The 23,615-nt window shown below is 38.6% G+C and overlaps 1 protein-coding gene across 1 annotated transcript; it reads left to right on the top strand.

The window, feature by feature from the left end:
- Positions 1-7,248: 7,248 nt before the first annotated feature.
- ubald2 (UBA-like domain containing 2) lies at positions 7,249-22,251 on the top strand. Its single transcript, XM_044332488.1, has 3 exons — positions 7,249-7,565; positions 15,680-15,736; positions 21,868-22,251. Exons 1-3 carry the CDS (start codon positions 7,263-7,265, stop codon positions 22,222-22,224), a joined length of 717 nt encoding a protein of 238 aa, XP_044188423.1. The 5' UTR covers positions 7,249-7,262; the 3' UTR covers positions 22,225-22,251.
- The last annotated feature ends 1,364 nt before the right edge of the window (positions 22,252-23,615 follow it).

Below are 23,615 nucleotides of genomic sequence, written 5' to 3'. Positions count from 1 at the left end.
AAATGAAATGTTTGATTACTGCAGTTGTACTTTTGGAGTCTTGACATGTAAATAAAAGAAAATGAATCAATATACGTGGTGAGAAAAGCTCAGAAAGGCTAAAACAACATCAGCAACTCCTCATAAACTCTGTGGTCCACAAGCAGAGAACCTCAGAGACCTGCACAGTGACCAGGAAACAAGACCTGATCCAGACCAGAGGACCCAGTCTCCCATCTCACAAGTGTCTTCAATGATCTGAGACCTTCTATGATAAACTATTCATGTCATCATTTTGAGAAGGGAGCAGTTTATATATCATCTCTATTCAGTCGTCAGCTTCGTATTATGTTGTTGTTTTGTGTAAAAATTCATTAGAAACACAGAAGAAGAGACATGAAAACAGGATATAAGAAGAGTAAAATAAAAATGGAAGATAAAAATAAACAAAAATAGAATAAAGTTGTGATGCAGTGCGAGATATGAATAAATAATCCCAAATTTAATCTAATAAAAGATGTAATGCTTCCTGTTGGACAGATGATGGCGACACACACTGTTTAATCACCGTCCAGACGTCTGACTCACTGCAGCTGCTCATAACTTCAGTACAAGTGGACATATGTTTCATTTCATTTTTATGTCTAAGTGCTTTTTTAAAGATGGAGGTCAGGAAACTGTGAGTTTATTATACAGGAAGTTACTTTTTTTACCTGAATTGGTGCATGTGAGGCATCATACGTACAGGACAACCTTCTATATTGTGCAGATAAATATATTTTTCTTAAAATAGAAGGTTAAATAATATTTTAAACAGCTGTAGTGTTATTTTCTGTGATGTTAAAATGTCACATAAACAGTCATCATCACATTAAAGTATCACCAGTGTGGTTTAATGTGTCTTTAATGACAGACAGTGTCGATTTTATATCATCTTGTTAAGTTTCCAAACATGCTTTAAAGCTTCTGTCTGTGTTCTTATTTATTTATTAATTTAATAAGCAGGAAAAAATACAGATAAACAAGTTAAGTTTCAGTTTTATTGTCATTTCCACACATGTGCATGTTTGCATAAAGGGAAGTGAAATTATGGACGTGTGCAAACCAATAAATATGTGCAAGAAACAAAATGTACAAATCATAAAGAGGAACAAACAGTGTCAGAATGAGAACTATGGTAATAAGATCTAATGAGATGTTTGTTGACAGCTGCAATAATATAATAAATAATTCATCAGATATTATTCAGGTTAAAACAACCGATACGACGACTGTGTGCATGTTTACACACATTTAATGTCTGGTGAGGACGGATCAGATGAAGCAGGAATCTGAGGTTCAAAATGCACAACTGTTTATTCTCTGTTTATTTCTTTGTAGATTTACAAGTCTGTGTGTATGTGTGTGTGTGTGTGTGTGTGTGTGTGTGTGTGTGTGTGTGTAGTTTCAGTTAGAGCAGAGGTCAGAGGTCAGAAATTGTGTGCTATAAAAGTAAATCAGTGATTAAATGAGGAAATTCGCTTACGGGACGCACACAACAAGGTTAAAAAGAAGGAACAAAGGCAGGAAGTCAGTATATTTATTCAATTCAATTCAGCTTTATTTATATTGTGCCAAATCACAACAAAAAGTCATCTCAGAGCACTTTTCACATAGAGCAGGTCTAGACTGTACTCTTTAATTATAATAATAATTAAAGCTGCAAGCAGCGTTGGTCGGGACCTCGCGCTCTGGCCCGTCGGGATCAGATCATTTTGCTTTCTAAAAATGAGAGATATTTCTTACAAGTGTGGTGTGCTTTTATTTTGAAAGTTTTACAGTAGTCCTCTGCCTTTTGGGCTTGGTCCCTAATCATACTCTTTATCGCCTCTCATCAAGGTGAGACTCTCATGTGATCATGTGATCATGTGATCATGTGACTCTGTGACGAGGACGCCTCGACTCTGATCATCATATAATGTTCATCTGTTCATTCAGTTATGGTTCCTGTCTGCTTGCCCTTTTTGTCTGTTTTTAGTATCTGTTCATTACAGTAAATAATTTACTCATAAATAATACATACAAATTAAATATATAGATAATAGACATTGATTTATGTTATATTCCCAATATTCATGCGCAGTTCAGATGAAGTGACAACATACATGATCTACTAGACTCTCCTCTTTATCCTGCAGCTGTTTGATCACAGAAGGATGTTTTATGGCCGTTATTTATTTTATTTAATAATTTATTTTATCATGTTCATGTTTTAAAATGTTTGATTCTATTTTATCTAGTTAGGGTTTGGGTCTAGTTTTGTTTTAAATCTATTTTATTGGTTTTATCACATCTTTATTTCTTGTGTGCATCAGTTTCAGATCCTCTTATTGTTTACATTTGTTCTGTCTTCTTATCAGCTGTGAATTATATTAACCTTTATGAAAGGTGATTGATGATTGATTGATAATTATTGACAGAACATTGCAAAGCACTATTATTGTTTATGTTTAGAGTTAGAGTTCAGTTTATCAACCTCTTCATGTGTCCTGATGTGTGATTTGACTGCTGATCTATTGATGGATCATCTATTATACATCTATTAGACATCTATTATACATCTATTATACCTCTGTTATACCTCTGTTATGCATCTATTATACATCTATTATACCTCTATTATACATCTATTAGACATCTATTATACATCTATTATACCTCTATTATACCTCTATTATACATCTATTATACATCTATTACACATCTATTATACATCTATTATACATCTATTACACATCTATTATACATCTATTATACATCTATTACACATCTATTATACCTCTATTACACATCTATTATACCTCTGTTATACATCTATTACACATCTATTATACATCTATTATACATCTATTATACCTCTATTATACCTCTATTATACATCTATTATACATCTATTACACATCTATTATACATCTATTATACCTCTGTTATACATCTATTACACATCTATTACACATCTATTATACATCTATTATACCTCTATTATACATCTATTACACATCTATTGCACATCTATTATACATCTATTATACATCTATTTTACCTCTATTATACATTTATTTTACCTCTATTTACCTCCATTATACCTCGATTATACATCTATTATATATCTATTACACATCTATTATACATCTATTATACATCTATTATACCTCTATTATACATCTATTATTCCTCTGTTATACATCCATTATACATCTATTAGACATCTATTATAACTCTATTATACCTCTATTATACATCTGTTATACCTCTATTAGACATCTATTATACCTCTATTATACCTCTATTATACTTCTATTATACATCTATTATACATCTATTATACCTCTATTATACATCTATTTTACCTCTATTTACCTCTATTATACATCTATTATATATCAATTACACATCTATTACACATCTATTATACATCTATTATACATCTATTATACATCTATTATACCTCTATTATACCTCTGTTATACATCTATTAGACATCTGTTATAACTCTATTATGCATCTATTACACATCTATTATACATCTATTACACATCTATTATACATCTATTATACATCTATTATACCTCTATTATACATCTATTATACCTCTGTTATACATCTATTAGACATCTATTATACATCTATTACACATCTATTATACATCTATTATACATCTATTATACCTCTATTATACATCTATTATACCTCTATTATACATCTATTACACATCTATTATACATCTATTATACATCTATTATACCTCTATTATACATCTATTATACCTCTGTTATACATCTATTAGACATCTATTATAACTCTATTATGCATCTATTATACATCTATTATACATCTATTATACATCTATTTTACCTCTATTTACCTCTATTATACCTCGATTATACATCTATTATACCTCTATTACACATCTATTATACATCTATTATACATCTATTATACCTCTATTGTACCTCTATTATACCTCTATTATGCATCTATTATACCTCTATTATACATCTATTATACATCTATTATACATCTATTATACATCTATTATACATCTTTATCACATCTTGGTTGTTGTTGACGCTTCACTGCTGCACTAAAAACTTTACATTCTGATTGTGTTTTTAATTCAGGTGCAAGATGACCGAAAGCTGTTGTTCACCTGTTGAGTTTTTCCACAACTACAAACTTTTTACTGTGTGTCAACAAAACTGTGTCACAGAATAAGACTTGGATGGAGGGAGGAAGTCAAGGGGAATATGCACAATATGCACTATATGAACAATATGCACAGTATGCACTATATGCACACCATGCACAGTATGCACTATATGCACAATATGCACAGTATGCACTATATGCACAATATGTACTATATGCATACCAGCATGTGCTTTAGATATCAAACTGCGGAGCCTCTGGTCACAAAGTCCAGTTTGAGGAGACAGATTGATGTTAATGATTCACCACAGAGCTTTAAGTTTACCTCACTGTAGGTTCTTGTTATGGTGGAGAAATGTGTTTGCAGACATTTACAGGCAGCAGGTCAGACTGGATGATTGAACAGCAGCTCCAGCGAAAAGAGAACAAGGATCACGTGCATCGCTAAAGATTTACTGAAGAACACTGAGCATTTACTGCTAAGTAAATAAAGCTTGTAGGTTTGACATCATCACACAAAAACTGAACTGTAGATCAAAATTAAAATAATTCTCATGACTTAAAGTCCCCCAAAAATGTTTTTCTTCTTGTTCCTTCAGTACAGAACTATGCAAAAGTTTTAGGCACTTTACCACTTGACGCAGGAACAACCGACCAGCCGACTACCTGAAACACTGAAGAGAACTGCTGCTGTTTGAAAGACAAAGCCGCTCACAGCAACATAGTGATTAACTTTATGTTTCTGCTGTTTCTATGAAGTTAATTGATAAAAACTATTGATGGTTTTATTTTTGAAAGTATCCTAACTTTACTTTTAGTGTCTAAATGCACATTAATCTGCTGAGGAGGAAAGTTTCTCTCACATGTACCTACAACTGATGATTTGTGACATCTGATGAACTCCAAACCACTGCCATGTTCTTAAGAAATGAAATATGTTAAGTTTTGATCATTTTATTAAATTTGTTAATCTTAAACTCATAGTTGCTGAATAACCAGGCTCATCTGGTGCTCAGTGGAATCAGATGCAGGTCCATATTATTTGCTGAGTTTTATGTATTTTAAAGGCCCATCTAGAGACGAAACACTGCAAACTAGCTCACTCTATTAATGTTGTGGTATGTGGTGGAAGTTCATGTTATATACTCATACAGATAAACATGAAATAAATCCTGCATCAAAAGAAATATTAATTGTTGTAAAGTAAAACCAAACATTGCTCAAACTTTAATTTTCTAAAGTTTCCAAAGATACCAAAAATGTCTCCAGACACCAGGACTGATGTTTATATCTAGTTTACTTGTCAGGATCAGAACAACATGTTAATGCAGGTGGAAAAGGTCTTAGAATATTTTCATTTAATGTAAGTCTTGGGTTTCAATATCTCTCCTTGTAAACATTATGTAGCTTAAGGGCTGAATGTGTAAGATACTGAGTATGTGTGACAGTGCGGAATAAGAGGATTTTAACAACCTTAAAACCATTAAAGGTAAAACATGTCAGTCTTTCTTCAGGAGCAGTGACGTTTCTGTTGCCGTGTCTTCAGCACCAAACACAGGTAACATCCTGCAACAATACATAATAGATAAGTTTCCTCTGTCGCGTTTGCTTTCACCTACACTGAAAACTGAATTATTCAACCTGGTGGCAGAAAGAGAGCCGGACAGAGAGAGATGCACTCACACGGCAGGAAAATGATTCTGAAACACTCCTTCAAACCAAATCATCAATCAGATCAATGATCCTCAACCCTGCCGAAGAAAATACAACACAAACACAACAGCACTGGTGGATTATATTCTATTAATCTGTGTATATTTATGATGTTGTATATATTCATTTTAAGATGTGTTTTATTTTAGTCTCAGGTGTGTTTTTAATATGAACTCATTTACAGTTATATATAAAGCATTTTTGTTTCTCACCAATATCCAAAACATCATCCAACACATCATGTGTGTGTGCAAAAATACCACATATATATTTCAAAATATAGTATAAACATACAATATGTCCAATATCATTTTACCTGATACACATGTATAAATTGTTATTTTTATATATAAAATAAATGCTAATATATGAGGTATGGATGTATTTTATATATTGTTCTTTATATTAATTAACATCCATTCAGTTTTTAGAGAAAAATACAAAATATAATATTAATATAATATTTTATATTTCATTTTATTTAAATCTTGCAGCTTTCTATAAACAGTTAAGGTAAATTCATTTTTAAACATTTTGCAAAACAAACAGAACATTGCATATCATACTTCACATTACTGTGTAAATATGCCGTGTATATTTAATTTAAGGCCATACTTTCATTTTACTTGTACGTGTCTAATAAAATTGTTTTATGTATTTACTGTGCAGTATATTCCATACAACATATATTCAAAATACACATTTGCTTACATTAATATGATTCTTTATGTGCAAAACTAATATTTCTGCTGCTTATTAGAACATGTAGTTTTCACTATATGTGAATGTCAATATGTCCATATACGTAAACATACCAAAAAATATTAGCATGTTTCTTATTTTTATTTTACATTTCAACAATACAATCTAAAATATCATTATTGTACATAATATACATTATTGTTGTATATATAATGTTTATAATATTCATTTATATGTGTAGGATACTTAACAATAATAATACGTCGTTAGTTTTTACATTTTTACAGTACGTCTTCTGTCTGATAAGATCGATAACAGAAGTATGTTCTGTTTATCCATGTGAGCACGTGCTCCATCTACCTGCCAGAGAACCAGCCAATCAGCTGAATTCACGCCAAACATCCAATCAGAGGCATTACGTCAGCGTAACGGACAAGAACAAAAAGCGCGTGTGTAAACATCCCGGATTACTAGAGAGGGCGGAGACGTCATCGATAACTCTACTACTACTCTATCTCTACTAGACTCCACTCACCGGCACTGTCCCTGAGAAATAAAACAAGCCCATCTAAGATTTTAAACACTTCCCCTCGGCAGCCAATCAGCGCTGTTCTAGTACTAGCTCGCTCCGGAGCCGACCAATCAGACACGCGTTCCTCTTTGTTGTTGGTGATGATGACATGAAAATATTGTTGTTGCTGTTGGAGGCTGCGGAGACTCAGCGGCGGAGACAGGCAGCAGGCAGCAGGCAGGCAGGGAGGAGCGGGGTTGAAGGCTTAGCGGCGTTCATCCGAGTGAAGATTTGTTTTTATTTTGTTTTATTTTCGACTTTAAAGCAACTGCGTGTTGCGAGAATAGCGGCCATGTCGGTGAATATGGAGGAACTCAGGCACCAAGTGATGATCAACCAGTTTGTTTTGACGGCTGGCTGCGCCGCCGACCAGGCGAAGCAGCTCCTACAAGCGGCCCACTGGCAGTTTGAGGTGAGTGTGGACGCTGGGAGGTTTATGTCGTGTGTGGGTGAGCCGTTATTTAATCCTCAGACTGTGTGTGAGCTGCCGACAGGTTGAAATTTACTCGCTGTTTCGGTTATCTTGAGTATTTTGAGTGCTGCCGTGCGACCATGCGCTCCGACAGCTAGCGTTAGCTGAGCTAGCCTTCACTGAGGACGTGGTGCTCCACTCAACGGACGTTTTTGTTTACATCCTCCACAGGAATCCTCCGTGTCATTGCTAAGCTAATTGTTGTTAGCCTAGTTGCTAGCAGGATAATCCAGCCGTTATAAAACAGTAAAGGACGGGTTCACAATTTTCTAAGAGTGTCTTAAAACAACAGTCAGAAGCCCAAATGAACATTAAAGCTGTTTTTCTTGCTGTAATCATTCCTCCTGTTCATACTGACCATTAGAAGATCCCTTCATAATTCACTTACAATGGAAGTGATGGGGGACAAAATCCACAGTCCTCTTCCTGTTAAAAGTTTTATCTGAAGCTTCATATTAAATAAGATAACAGTATAAAAACAGTTAGTTTCAGCTGTAATTTAGACCTTCTGATGACTAACAGTTATTTAATAACTAGTCAGAGGAGAAAATCTTTCCAGGAACTCAGAGGGGAAATGTTGTGGTTTTTAGCTGTTGAAGCACGGAATTACTTTTGCTTTTGGTAATATTACAAGAACAGATAAAGAGATCAGACTCACTGTGCTTAGAGCTAAGTGGTCTGAGATTGATCCTAGTCTTGTTCAGTTTATATATAGGCTGATTAAGATGCATTATCCCTCCAGCTGTTCTCATATACACGTCTCCCTCAGCTACCAGCAGTTATTTAAAGATGGAATGACGAGTCCATGAAAGGACGAGTTCACAGTTTATCAAGTGTGTCTTAAAACAACAGTCAGGAGCCCAAATGAACATTAAAGTTGTTTTTCTTGCTGTAATCATTCTTCTGTTCATGTAAATGTATTTCAAAGTTTATCTGAAGCTAATATGAAGCTTCAGCGTCCAAATGAGTCAAGTCAAGTAGATATCTTTCAACGTTACTGTCTTTTGTTACTAGACTTCCACCACAGCTCAACAGGGAAACACAAAAGAGCTCAAGGTGACGTCTACAAATGTCTTGTTTTGTCTACAACACAAAGATATTCAGTTTACTGTCATAGAGACTAAAGAAACCAGAAAATATTCACATTTGAGAAGCTGGAATCAGAGAATTTCCTTAATTTTCCTTAAAAAATGAGTCACAATGATTAATCGATTAAAATAGTTGGCAATTAATTTAATAGTTGGCAGCTAATTTGGAGTCTGGTAGTTTTCACCTTAGACTAGAGAAACTGTGATTGACATATTTATTTAGTCTTTAAAAGAAAAGTAAAAGAAAAGAAAATAGTAAAATAAAGAAACACTTAATCATTAAATCAAGAAATAGTGGAAATAATAGTTAGTTGCAGTTATTATTGTAAGTAGAGTTTAAATACAAGATGGCCTCCAGGCTTGGATTTACACTAATTAGAGACGCGGCTCATTAAGCCCTGTGGATACTAGTTTGTAATATTCATCAGGCCTGTTGAACAGCTGATGGAACCTGAAGGATCTCTGACATCCAGCCGGTGCTTCCAGATGGTTCTCCTCCAACCAAACCCCTCCGTCTGCTTTAATGACCAATCTGTCGCAGCCGCCACGGTCAGCGGTGGGCGGCGTCCGGGCCAGGTGGTTCAGCAGAGCGGCGGCTTCGCCTCTTACTGCTGTCGTCTTAACTTGCTCAGCAGATAAGTGCCGGAGACAGATGGACCCCGAGCTGTAGTGAGTCAGGAAGTCGGTTTGTTTTGGTTTGATTTATAAGTCCTCTTGATCGTAGAGAAGAAACAATTGAATTTAATCAGCGACTTTCAGATATTTTTCAAGCAAAAGTAGCAAATATTCTCCAATATTCTCTCAAATGTGAGAATTTTCTGCTTTTCTTTGTCACATATGAGAGTAAAATGTGAGCTGAGAGCAGGTTTGATAGCTGCTGAAAACTTAGTGTGATGTGAGACTGCAACTAATGATTATTTACACAATTAATCAAGTAGTTGTTTGGTTTGTAAAATGTCAGAAAAATTGTGAAAAATATCAATTATTGTTTCCAAAAAATGTCCACAACTCAAAGATGTTCAGTTTACTGTCACAGAGATGAAAGAAACCAGAAAATATTCACATTTAAGAAGCTGCAATCAGAGAATTTTGACATATTGTCTTAAAAAAAATAACTCACAGCGATTAATTGATTATCAAAATAGTTGGTGATTAATTTAATAGTTGGCAAGCGATTGATTAATCAACTAATCGTTGCAGCTCTGCAACATTTCCTGATGTTGCTTAAGTGTTTGTGCAAGACTGTCAATCCCTTCTGGTTCCTGCTTTAACAACGTTTCATCTGTTCATGGCTGTAAATATATCACAGCTGCAACTAATGATCATTTTCATTATAGATTAAGATTATATTCTCAATCAATCGATTAGTTGTTTGGTCTGTAAAATGTAAGAAAAAGGTGAAAAATATCGATCAGTGTTTCTCAAAGAGCTCAAAAAGCTGTGATATGAGGTCGTAACTCTGCCACAGAGACTTTTACTGATTGAGGGTTTAAGGCGAGAAGCTGCAACAATTAGTCAATTAATCAATTGACAGAAAATGGATCAGCAACTATTTTGATAATCAATTAATTGTTTAGAAAAGAAATAATTAATTTACATCGTAGTAAACTGAATATTTTTGGCTTTTGGACGTCAGATAAAAACAACGATGACGTGTTCAGATGGAGGACGTTCATCACTGTTGATTAATGGATTATTTGACTGGACTGGAGTGTTTACAGTTAAACTGCAGCTGATGGAGACAACGAACCACGTTGTGTTAATACTTCCTGGTTTAACAACAGCTGGCTGAATACGTATCACAGCTGCAACTAACAATTATTATCACTGACATTTTATCATCCATTGATTTCTGGTTTGAAGAAATCAGTTTCCCAGAATGCAAAGTGACGTCTTTAAATGTCTTTAAATGTCAGAACTCAAATATATTCAGTTTTCAATGATATAAACAAAGAAAAGCAGCAAATCATCACATTCAGAATCTGAAAACAGAGAATGTTTATAATAATATTAATAGTTGTGGATTAATTATCTGTGGATGTTATTATCTGTAGTGAACAGGCTGTTGTTTCTCTCTGAGGCGTCGTCTGTCTCAGCCTGAAGCTCCAGAACATTAACGCTGCGTTTCTATCAGATGTAGAAGACGCTACAGACAACATACTGGTTGTAAAATACTCGATGTGCTTCTACGGAGGCTTCAGCTGGAAAACACGAGACGGTCGAGGGTTTAAATTCCTTCAACCTCCTCAGACGTGACATCAGCAGCATCAGGCGAGATCTGCTGTATTTCAGCTGAATGCTGTGACGGTCATGGTTCATACGTGACATTGAACGCAACACGGCCTTCAGTAATAAAACAGACTTGGATCAGTTCACAGACGCTAAAAATCAAACAGGAAGTAAACATAATGGATCCTGTTAATTGTTCTTAAAGTGGGTTTTAATATTTGTGTAATTAGTTAAAAAAGACAGAAACATCATATCTAGTGTTATTATTATTTAATAACAGTAACATATTGTTTTTAGCAACAGGCTAGCAAAGATAGCTAACCAGCTAACAACCGCGCTAATTAAAACGACGATGTTTGACTCTCTGGTTACTAAACTACGTATCAGTTAAGCAGATTATTAGAACAATTTCTCATATTTAATACCCAAAGATAATATAGTGAGTTTACTATTTTATAGCATTTTTTTTACATTTAGTTTAGTTTCTTATCGTCTCTGTTTGATGCTTTGTACTAAATATTGTGAAGCATTTTATTTTGAAAAAGTGCTGTAAGAATAAATCTTTACTTTGAGGAGCTGGAAGTGATCACATTAAAGCTTTTAACATCCTGTTAACAAGTGTTTTCTGTTTTCTGTCATTTTTTTAAAAATCCAAAAACATCCCAAACTAAAGCAGAAACATCCGAAATGTAAATTCAAACTTCTCCCTTTTGAAACCACTTCTCTCTACTGTATGAAGCGTCTGAACTTGACTGTAGATCCGATGCAGAAGCTCTCTGGCAGTCAGCTGTAGTTCAGTCTCTGTGTTCTTGTGTGTTCGGCTCCGTCCCTCCGCAGTGTTTGTGTTTACAGCAGCAGGAAATGTGAATTGACAGAGTGACATTAGAGAAGGACGCGCTTCAAACCTGGGCCTGAAAAATAAAGCGAGCGCAGACAAAGAACAGCGTCGGACTCGGTGGCTCTTTGCACAATAGCAGCAAAGCACATTCACGCTTTGATATGTGTGTCACGTTGTACGGCAGACATTCCTGCGCTGAAGCTGCTGTTGTCAAACAACCAGACCGGGTGGGAGGAGGAGGAGGAGGAGGAGGAGGAGGTGGGGGAGGGGGTGGGAGGAGGAAACCACTGCATTCATTGAAGTGTTGGCGTGTAAGAGGCCTCCAGTAAAGGGGAAATGGAGGCTACGCTGAGCAGTAAAACAAGATCACACACCGTCTGACACTTTCGATCCCGTTGCTGAAGCTCCGCCTGACTTTAACACCGTTTATCTTCTTCTGTAAACTTTATTTAAACACATAAAACAAGAAACCAACAATAGAACTTCTAATAATAATAAAATAATAATAAAAAACTAGAGCTGCAGTTATTAGTCGATGACAGATTGATCTTTTTCAAACGCAAAAATGCCAAATATTATTTCTAAAATGTGATGATTTTATGTTTTTCTTTGCAACTGACGAAACAAAACATTTGAAGAGGAAACCTTTGACTCTGGAAAATGATGTCATTGAGAAAATAATTATAAATAATTAGATGCCCTAATAAACAGCTGATATGATACCAATAATAATAATAATTAAATAAAACAACATGAGCTGTAACAATAAGTCGATTAGTTTTAAAGACATATCAGGGTTGTCGTATTATAATCTTGATAAACTGGAGGTGAACGAGTGTAAAAATGCTTCGAGACGCTCGAGTGACGTTTGGTCTGATCGTCTCCAACGACGTCAAGACGGCCTATCGGACGAGGCGGAGGTGAGGTCATCATGGCGTAAGAACAACAACTTGGACCCGAATGTCTCTAAAACCGAGGAGGCGGTGGTGGAGAAGCGGAGGATCCACTACGCACCAGTCAGGATCTGCTGGACCTGGTGGAGAAAGTGAGCAGCTACAGAAACCTCAGCAGAGTCTGAGCTCTCCGGAAGCAGCGCTGCCTGTTCACACAGTGATCCGACTGCTGATCCGCCTCCAGGACGTCTACACCGGTGCCGTGCAGGTCCAGGACAAACCGGGTCATTCAGGACGTTCAGGACGTCAGAGAGGAGCTTCTTCTCCTGGTTTGAAGGACCAGAATCACTGAAAACCTGCAAAACACGCATCCTGCTAATAGTTTATAAGTTGTCATATTTCTTATTTATTTTAGTTTTACCTTATTTTCATTATGTACATAAAGATTCTGTGACATTCTATTATGTTTTATTATATTATTATATTGATATTGTGTTACTTTTCCCTGTATGTAGTTTCATATGTTTAATGTAATTTTCTTACTGTTGTGTAGCTTCATGTTTGCACAGTTGTTTCATTTCTCTGTTGTACAATCATGTGACAAATAAATCTCTTGAATGTTGAAAAAAAGGGTTTCAGCTGCTCTGAACGTTTCCTCCTCAAACTGGCGTCAGATCGTTCAAACGAAACAACAGCAAACGGTCGTTACGTCGTCTTCGTCGCCGTCATGTTTCCGTGTGTCGTTCACGTCGTCGCTGCGCTCAGATTTCACATCAAACATGTACGTAAAGTTTCCATTTGGAGTAAAGAAGGAGAAATATAAGTGAAATCCTGCTACTATAGTTTGTTTACGTAGCCTCTGGAGCCGGAGGAAGCTTCCTGAAGCTGACCAATCAGAACAGAGAGGGCTCATCAGGAGGGCGGGGCCTTAAAGAGACAGGAGCTAAAACTGCCTGTTTCAGACAGAGGCTGAACTGAGGGGCTGCATAAAGGACCAGTAGAAGATAAATAAGGAGTTTTTATTGGAAAAGATATTCCAGTAGAGCTCCAGAATATAAATATAGAGCTGGACATAAAAAATGTCCAAATTCTCTGATTCCAGCTTCCTAAATGTGAATATTTTCTGGTTTCTTTAGTCTTTATATGACTGTAAACTGAATATTTTTGGGTTGTGGACAAAGCAAGACATTCGAAGACGTCATCTTGGACTTAAACTCAATATTTTTCACTATTTCTGACATTTTAAAGACCAAACGACAAATTATTATTTGAGAAAATAATCAGTTGCAGACCTGATTGAAAACCTTATAATATGTACAGGTGAAATAATAAGTGGATTGACTTCAATATAACCTGCAATCATTTTTATAATATAATAATTGTTTAATCATTTATCAAGTGACACAGAGTAAAAACATTGTCTGCTTCCTGCTTCTCTAATGTGAAGATTTGCTGCTTTATGTCTTTTAAACTAAACGTCTTCCTGGTGAAAGAACTCAGATCAGACAGTATCATTAGATAATTCATTAGATAATTAGAGGGTGTAACCAGCAGATTGATTAGTAAGTGTTTGTCTCCTGCTGGAGGTCAGAGGTCGACTGCAGAGAAAAACCGAGACGCTGTAAAAATGTAAACAGCAGCTTTCAGGGCCGCCTCCCTGTGTAAACAAGGAAATGAGCTGGCATCTTGTATTGTTCCTCTTTTGTTGTGAACGGCGACGAGGCCGGCGCGAACGACGCTCCTCGTGACCTTGTAGAAACACAAACAACAGGCGGATAAGCATCGAGCTCAGGGAGGAAACTTTCCTGTAAGTGTGACTGAAGCCTGAATCATAGTAGTGATGAGAAACACGTTTCCTCATGTTCACCGGAGTCAACGTCTGTTCACCATCATCACAGACAGAAGCAAACACAATAACAGACTTTCAGTTTAAACTGTATGAAGCTGGAATCAGATGTGTTGATCTGTTGATCAGCTCATTGATTACTGATCGCTTCAGTTTTTCTCTGTTGTATCTGAGAAAGAAGCTTTTTAATGTAGTTTAGTTGTAAAATGTGCTAATTCACAGTAGATTCATTGATTAGTTGATCTTCAGAAAGCTAATCGGCAATTATCTTGATAATCAATTAATTGTTTAAGTAATTTTTTAAAGCAGAAATTCAGTTTTTATCAAACTAAACTAAATATTTTATAGTTTTTGACAGTTTGACGACAAAACAAGATGTTTGAATTCATCAACTTGAGCTTTTAGAAGTTTTGAGGCTCATTTTTTAAAGTTTTTACACATTTAATGGAGCAAACGAGCCATTGAGAGAATAATTAATGAATCATTTCAACACTTTCACTTGAGAAAGAAACTTTTTAATATTGTAACAAAATGAAAGTAGTTTGGTTTGTGTAAATTAGCTCATTCAGAGTGAACGAATCAATCAGTTAGATTGACTAATAATTGATTTTTAGCTTCTCAGATGTGAATATTTGTTGGTTTTCTTTTTTATAATATTAAACTAAATATTTTTGGAGTTTTGACAGTTGCTCAAACAAAACAAGACTTTGAATATGTCAGCATGGGATTTTAGAACTTCTGAGGAGCATTTTTAACATTTTATGGAGTAAAATTGAGAAAATAATCAGCTAATCTTTTCATCTTGACGAGTTAACAAAGACAGAAAGAGTTTCAGTTTTATTACTGAAATAAAAAGTTTGTTTGTGTTTTTTCAGACACATAAAGTTTCACTTTTGACCTTTCAGTTTTACATTAACTGTGTCAGTTAGTCAGTCAGGTTTAGATCCCAGCGTGGAGATAATAGTTTAAACCCTGAGCCGCGTGAACTGACCCGCAGGCTGATGGAGGAGGAGGAGGGGGAGGAAGAGGAGAAGGGGGATGGGGCAGTTCTTCCTCTTTGTGCTCCTGTGTGTTGTGATCTTCTCATGTAAATAAAGAAAAGTTTAGATGCTTCTTCTAACACAACGTGTGTGTGTGTGTGTGTGTGTGTTTCTCTGCAGACGGCCTTAAGCTCCTTCTTCCAGGAGGCCAACATCCCCAGTCACCACCACCAGATGGTAAGTGCATTTAAAGAGGAAAAAAAAAAAAAACAAGAGACTTATGGCATGTGTGGCTAAAGGAGGCTGATTCCTTCGTACTGGACGGTGGGATGAATGCACCCGCTGACCTGCTGGACCGCACTGGTTCAGACACACACAGCTGGGCGACGCTCAGTCAGAGCGCCGCTGCTTCTCCAGCATGAGAAGAGAACAGACTTCAACATTGTGTTGGTTTGTTTCCCCCCCGAGACTGCTTTAAAAAAGATACTTTGAATGTTTTCTTTTTTGTTTTATTAAACGTATAAAGAATACAAAACTTAAGAATACAAAGCAGCAGTTTGTTTTATTTATTATTGATTCACTTCAATTTGATTCTCTCTGGAACTTAATTTCTTCTACGTTCAACAAGTGAGAAACAGTTTTTGTTTCCTTGAATAGGAAATAGTGGGAAATGCACATTAGAGGCTGAACTGTCAACACATTTCCTGCTTATAAAACCATCAAATTAATACAAAAAGGCTAAAACACAACACAAGCAAGAATAATAAAAGACCCACCGAGACCCACCGAGACCCACCGAGATTCACCAAGACCAAGCAGCAACCTCCGGGGCTGTAAAATGAAGCCAATGCGGAAGTGCCAAAAACTGCAGTTCCTTGAACGGCCACTTGAAGCTCCAAACACGAGTCATTCCCCATAGACCCCCATGTTAAAATGTCCAACTTTACAGCAGAAATAAACATGTTTACAGCCTGGTACAAAAAACGGTTTAGGTCTCTATAACTAATTTCCTCTTTCATGACAACTGTACGGGGGTGATTTTTTTTTTTTTATAACTCACCCGTTTAAGTTTTATTAAGCCGTAAAGTTGTGCATAATGAAGGACATGGCTGCTTTGAGTGACAGGTCCGCCAGCCGCTAGGTGGCTTGTTTCAGCCATTCGGCCCCGCCTCTTTGCCCATTTTTGATTGGCTGGGAGTTAGGCAGCGTCACACACTGCCAAGATGGCGACGGCCGGAGCGGCTCGCTTTGAGCTTCACAACCGCTCCTCAGAAACCAACGGGTGACGTCACGGTAACTACGTCCATATTTTTATGGAGTTAGCTTCACGTCAGACCTGACATCCTGTCTCAACTCGTCCTCACAAGAAAAACGACAGTAAACGTCTAAACTTCAGGCGGGAAAAAAACAACCTGTAGTTCCGTTGACGTCTAGCGTCCGTAGTGCTGATGAGACGGGACGTGACGCAGGATGTTTGGGTGTTGGCGTGACTGTTTGTTATGTTTCTTACTGCGAGTCAGGACAGTTTGTTTAAAAAAAAACAAAAACGTAACATTGTGGTGTTTACTGTTGCCATGACAACGAAGGTTGCCTAAATTGAAGGGAGTGTGAACCACAGCGCGGTCACACCATAAAACATCATCATGTTTTAACAAAGATTTGTAACGGCAGCATCTGACGCTCCTCCGGGTCGTTGTGCGTCACTACGGCAAGCCAGATGGCGTAAACGTCACTATAGGTAGTGCTTTCCGGCTGAAGCTCAGACCGATATGCGGAGTCTTTCTTTCACTCTTGTAGATGTGATGATCAGCTGATCACGACGATCCTGAAACAGCAGCAGAAGCTATTAACGTCACGGTTTACTGCTAAGCTAGCAGCTAGCAGCTACGTTACCTTTGAACTTGAAATAAGCTCTTTGTGCTCTTTGTCAGTCGGAGGTAACATACGAGATGTGGAATCTCTGACAGTCAAGCAGCAGCAGGAAGTGATGAGCCGGTTAACTTTAACCTTTAACAGCTTGTTTATGTTGGCAGAGACGCTGTTTCCATGACGACTGTTTAGTATACGTCTGTATTGTTGTCGCACGTCGTCTTTTGTTTGCTTTCTGTTCATCAGTGTCTTTGTGTGAGGACTGAAAGGATTAGTCGATTAATCACATCAAGTAAAAAAACACCAAACATCTTCTGGTTCCAGTTTTTCTCCGATTTTCTGCTTTTCTGTGTTTTTTGTTTATAAACCGAATATTTTGCATCGTTGGTCGGACAAAACAAGATATTTGAAGATGTTATCTCGGGCTCTGGGGAACTAAACGATTAATCGTGAATGAAAATGATGCAACAGAAAACAAACATGATGTCAGACTGAGATGAAGCAACGACTCAATCTGACATCAAACTGATCCGACGCTGAACTGACGTCTGATTTATGGTCATTTAGATATTTGGAGGGGCAGGAAACTCAGTGTTCACACCTCTCAGTTGATTTCCGTCTCAGAGGATGTTAGTACATTTAGATCTGAATTTCTCTGGTAGGAGCAGAGTGTGTGTGTGTGTGCAGTTATAAGAGATGTTTAATCTGTAATTGCGGCTCAGTAACTCAGTAATTAGGGGCTTATGAAGAGGAGTCACTTGACAGAAGTGAATGTTTTTCCGTGGCCGTGCAGACCTGCGTCACTGCGTACAGACTCATGTCTGTGGCCTTGGCTCGCCGCTGCTTATGCAATCCTCTTTCTTAACCGTCCTGGTCGAATCTTCGCCGCTCTTCCCTCCACCGCTGCATCCTGGGATTTGTGTGATCCCGAACATGCAGGAACAGCGTGCGCTCTGCCAACATCTGCAGCCGTGTTTTGTTTTTCCTCCTTCCTCCTCCTCCTCCTCCTCCTCCTGCTCTGGCTCTGGTGTACGTGCCTGCCCGCGGCTCTGGGAGGAGCCTGCCGTAGCTTGAGGAAATGTGCGAGAGGAGGTTTGTTATTATTTTGGGTGCAGCGCCATGACATCATCGCATGTGTGGAAGAGTACAGGGGCTGGAGGGAGAGCGGGTGAAGCAACGAGAGACACTGGTGGGGGAGGGGAGGGGGGGGATGGGGGTTGAGCATCAGCTGCCAGATGGTTATTTCCACCCTCCTGTTCTCCTGAAGTCCCCTCAGACCCTGGAGGCCGTCATGGAGCCGTGTTGAGAAAGTCTGGGTGTGGAGCAGAAAAACGCCAGTGTTGCAACAATGAGCCGAGCACGGCCCTTTAATATGACAACCAGTCTGTCACAGGTTCAGAAAAAACCCCACAAAACACAAAGAGAAGCAGGATGAATCTGTTTCATGATGGAAACACAGAACTATGTCGTTCAGCAGGTATTGAATAAATCAATAACGTCGGTTAGCTTAGCATTAGCATCATAATCCCTCACTGTAACCTGCATCACTGCTGCTGATCCTACGTATCACACCAACATTCAGTCAAGTTTATTTGAATTTGTCGTTTTATGTCACAGCTTGATGATGCTTCAGTCGCTTCCTGTCAGCGCCACCGATGTTTCCTAGCAACCGATTTACACATTAGTGAAGCATTTAGTAAATAAAACATTTCTTTAGGTTTCAGATTTAGTAAATCTAGTTTGAAATGTGGTGAAATCAGCTGGTGACACAGTTCTGATCTCAGTATGACATCTTCTTTTAATGTCGCAACATTTCAAACACAAATATGTTCAGTTCATAAAGAATAAACACTGACAGAGAACTGGTTCTCTTCAACCGTCTGTTGGGAGTGAAAGCATGAGGGTCATGTGTGTGTAGCAGGAATGCTATACGCTGTGTGTGTGTGTGTGTGTGTGTGTGTGTGACAGACAGTCGTGTTATTGTTTGTAATGTACACACAGATCAGCCGCTGCCGTCACACTGAAAACAGTCTGTTGGCTCAGAGAGAGAAACGCTCTGCTGGACTTTTTATCTCCAGTACAGTGAGTCATGTGGTTTGTGTTGACGTAGCAGACGGTGTTTGCTTTTATTGATAATAATAATAATAATATCACATCTGATACGACACAGTTTGATAGATTACATATTTATACTGCATGACCCGGTTTCACGGGAGACTTTTAGTGACCTGTTGTCTAAATGAAAGGACAGTTTCACAAAGTTTATGTGAAGCTAATATGAAGCCAAGTAGATATCTTTCAACGTTACAGTCTTTTTAGTGCCAAAGTCCCTCTTTTTGTTACTATACTTATACTTATACTATACTTCAACAGGGAAACACAAAGAGGGAATTTGATGCTAAAAAGACTGTAAATGTGTCAGATATCCACTTGATATGACTAACTCAGACTGATGAAGCTGAATAGAAGCACTGTAGATTTTGGCTTCCAGCATTTAAAGGGATATTTTGCAGAATTTTCCTAAAAACACAACATTATAGACTCAGTGTGTATCTATAAACGCTGCTCTCTGCCTGGATTTTATTTTTATTTTGCTGTTCGGGATGTTTCTTGGCCGTCGGCCTCGGGGCAGTGGGTGTGTCGCCTCCGGCCAATCGCAGCGCAGGGTGTGAGTGTAGCGACATAGACGAGAGGAAGCTACGAAAACGGCGGACAGAGCGCCGATGTTCTGCTTGTGTGATAAATTACTCGTACGTCTCCTTTTACTGCCGGATTCTGTTGCACTTATGGCAGTGAGCAACTCAAATAAGTGTGTGTGTGTGTGTGTTTGTGTGTGACAGACATTGAGATGAATGTTGTGTTTACAAACAACATCCTGCATAGTAACAAGCGGGCAGCTGTGATGAAACTCTGACTGTCTGACAACGAGAGATAAACTGTCATGAAGGTTTTCATCTGTTGTACTTGTCACCATCTGGACCAGTTTAAAACTGTCATTACTGAGTTTTTTTTGTCTGGATGTTCACTGGTTTGCAGCTCAGAGTGTATGATGAAGGGAGGAGAGATTCTCAGCTTCAGTAATCTCATAAAAATATTGAAATATTATTCTTTGTTCCTTGTCTGACTTTGATTTAGGGGATAATTATGACCTCAATTTTGGAACTACAGTTCCCACAATGCTTTTGGGGGATATAAACAGGAAGTATTCTTCCCTATATTTGTTCATATTTAGTTAAATAGTCTCTGTTAGCAGAGAAATGTGATGATTGTCAGTTGTAGCGTCTCTTCACACATGTATGGATGTTTATCCTGCAGGAGTGTAAGTCACACTGAATGTAGGAATGTGTGTGTGTGTGTGTGTGTGTGTTCATATTTATGACTGAGAAGAAGAAGAACGAGTTTGGACGCGTCTCATAGTTTGAAAAGCTTCTGCTGCAGCAACAGTTGAACAGCAGTCGTTGTTTTGATCTGTTGTGAAGCATCATGTAGCGAACACATGTGATTTGATGTGTGTGTGTGTGTGTGTGTGTGTGTGTGTGTGTGTGTGTGACTGTGTGACTTTTTTCTGTTGTGAGAACCAGTACTGAGCTCTAAATATACTGGTTCCTCCCTCTGGCCTCCTGCTGCACAGCTGAGAGGCCCCCTCCTCTATTTCTGGCTGCTACCTGATCCTGTGTGTGTGTGTGTGTGTGTGTGTGTGTGTGTGTGTGTGCGTGTGTGTGTGTGTGTATGTGTGTGTTTGGCATTGCAGCACTTTTCACATTACACTTTAATTGATGTTCTCACTGAAGACTTTTGGCATTTAGCAGCGTGTCACATATCACAGTGAGAAACAGAGGAGAGCAGTAAAGCAAATCTATGAACACACACACACACACACACACACACACACACACACACACACACACACACACACACACACACACACACACCCCAGGCGAGCTCTGCCCTAGACATGAACTCTCAGCGCTCACATGTGTGTTTTTAAATCATCTTTACGAGTGAACAGACCTCCTCCAGCAGATCAACACACACATGAACTCCATCACCTGCAGAATCCATAAGAATCACAAATCAGGATTAAAACAACAACAACAAACGTTCAATAACAATATCAGAGCTGCAACGATCAGTCGATTAATAAACGAGTTGATTGACAGACGATGAACCTGCAGCTATCTGACATTTTTAGTTCCAGCTTCTAAATTTATGAGGATTTGCTTCTTTTCTTCGTCATGTTTGACAGTAAATAGATTTTCTTATTCTACAGCTGCAGCGATTAATTGATTAGTTGACTGAGAGAAGATTAATTACCAACTATTTAGATAATCAATTAATCGTCTTGAGTCACTTTTTAAGAAAAAAAAAAGTCCAAATTCTCTGATTCCAGCTGCTTAAATGTGAATATTTTCTGTTTTCTTTCTCTTCGTTCTGATTTTTATTTACCAAACAACTAATCGATTAATCAATAATGAAAATAATCTCTCTTCCTCCCTCAGATGTGTACTCCGAGGAACACTCCCGCCACGCCGCCGAACTTCCCCGACGCCATCACCATGTTCTCCAAGCTGCGGGCGTCCGACTGCGGCTCCGGCGCCGGCGGCGGCCCCGCCCAGGTGTCCATGGCCTGCTCCCCGCCGGCCCCCTCCTCCACGACGGGCTTCGGCTCCTTCTGGGCCTCCTCGCCGCCCAGCCACCAGCCGGCGTGGTTGCCCCCGTCGTCGCCCACGGGCCACCACATGCACCACCACTACCACCACCACCACATGCAACAGACTCCCATGTGGCCCCCCGTCTCTCAGCCCAGCGGCTCCCAGCAGCCCACCGTCGTATCGGCGCTCCACGGCCAGAGATGAGACTGTGCGCGGCGGGCTGGGAGGCGTCGAGTGTAGCCAAATGAATCTGTTTGGGGAGGGGGGGGGGGCGGGTCGAGATTGGGGTGGGAGGGAGGGAGGGATGGGGGGGGGGGGGGAGCTCAAGAGCTCTTATGGAAAAAGACAGAAACTGCTGTTTTCTTCTCTTGTTTTTCTAAAGACGAGCAGTTTGGCTTTGCAGGAGACACTTTTTCCTCTCCGTCTTCATCACAAGTCATCCAAGCCGAGGAAGAACCTGAAGCGTCGCTGAGAACACTGAGGAGGAGGCAGAGAAACGCAACAAAGCCCAGAAACTCTTTTTATTTAGGGGAGGGGAGGGAGGGTCGGGGGTGGGCGGGGGACGGGGGGGACGCAGAAACTTCTCTTCATCATCAATGCAAGCAAGCCCAGGACCCAGCAGAGCACTTACTTTAGGATAGGAGCCATGTGATCTGTTGAAGTGCTTTGTGATCAGTCTTTTATTTTTTAAGAAACTCTTCTTCTCCCGCAGGGTTCACAGATAATCTGGCAGGAAGTCGGCAATAACCAGCAGACAAACAAAGAACTCAGACCTCAGAGGTTCAGGGTGAAAATGTTTCCACACGTGTGTTTTGGTGGTGCGTGCGTGTGTGTGTGTGTGTGTGTGTGTGTGTGTGTGTGTGCATGTGTGTGTGTGTGTGTGTACACAGTGAGGATGGATCACAGGTGTGTATCAGTTTCATTTACAGCCACGAAAACGCTGCAGTGAAACTCGGCTTCACGGCTGCAGAGACACAGACACTAATCTCACACACTGTCTCTTTATGTTCCGTCTGAATCACAAAACACAGACTGTCCTTTATTAATATTCCCACAATCCTCAAACTCTCCTTTTAACCATTTAGATGAAAACAACTTCCTGTCTGTTAAAGACTGAAAACCTGCAGCCACGAACGTTGATCTGCAATCAGCTCAACATCAATTAACAAGCAGCTGCCATCAATAAGAGCTGCAATATTATAATAATAACAATAATAATAATAATAATAATAATGTCCTTAGAATAAATCTAAAGTCATAAATAATTTGTTTGCTTCAAAGACGAATTTATTGAAATAATGGAAAGTCCAAGTTTTAGATTATAGATGATAATTAACCAATTTAGTCAATCAAATTTAAAAAATAATCAATAATGTCTTTTCGCTGTGATGAGGCAGGAGGTGGTCGCTCTGCCCGGACAGGAAGTGAAGGTTTATTTTTTATTCTGATGGTTAAAAGAGACTCTGATGATTCCGGAAATAGTTTTTGGGTTTTTTCAGGTCGTCAGCTGTTTGTTTGGTGTAAATGTGACGCGTTAGAGGAGGTCGGAGAACTAAATGGATGAACTGTAACGTAAAGAAGTGATCGGTGAGTTT

The sequence above is a fragment of the Thunnus albacares genome, chromosome 17 (genome assembly GCF_914725855.1).
Source record: "Thunnus albacares chromosome 17, fThuAlb1.1, whole genome shotgun sequence".
In the NCBI taxonomy this organism is placed as follows: Eukaryota; Metazoa; Chordata; class Actinopteri; order Scombriformes; family Scombridae; genus Thunnus; species Thunnus albacares.
Note: the sequence above shows the minus strand (reverse complement) of the source record. Positions and strands in the feature narration are given on the sequence as shown.

Excerpts from the sequence above, each read along its gene's own strand:
- ubald2 (XM_044332488.1), top strand. The coding sequence starts at position 7,263 with ATGAAAATATTGTTGTTGCTGTTGGAGGCTGCGGAGACTCAGCGGCGG. Across the intron at positions 7,566-15,679 it reads CGGCCCACTGGCAGTTTGAG|ACGGCCTTAAGCTCCTTCTT; the intron begins GTGAGTGTGGAC and ends GTTTCTCTGCAG. Across the intron at positions 15,737-21,867 it reads CCAGTCACCACCACCAGATG|ATGTGTACTCCGAGGAACAC; the intron begins GTAAGTGCATTT and ends TTCCTCCCTCAG.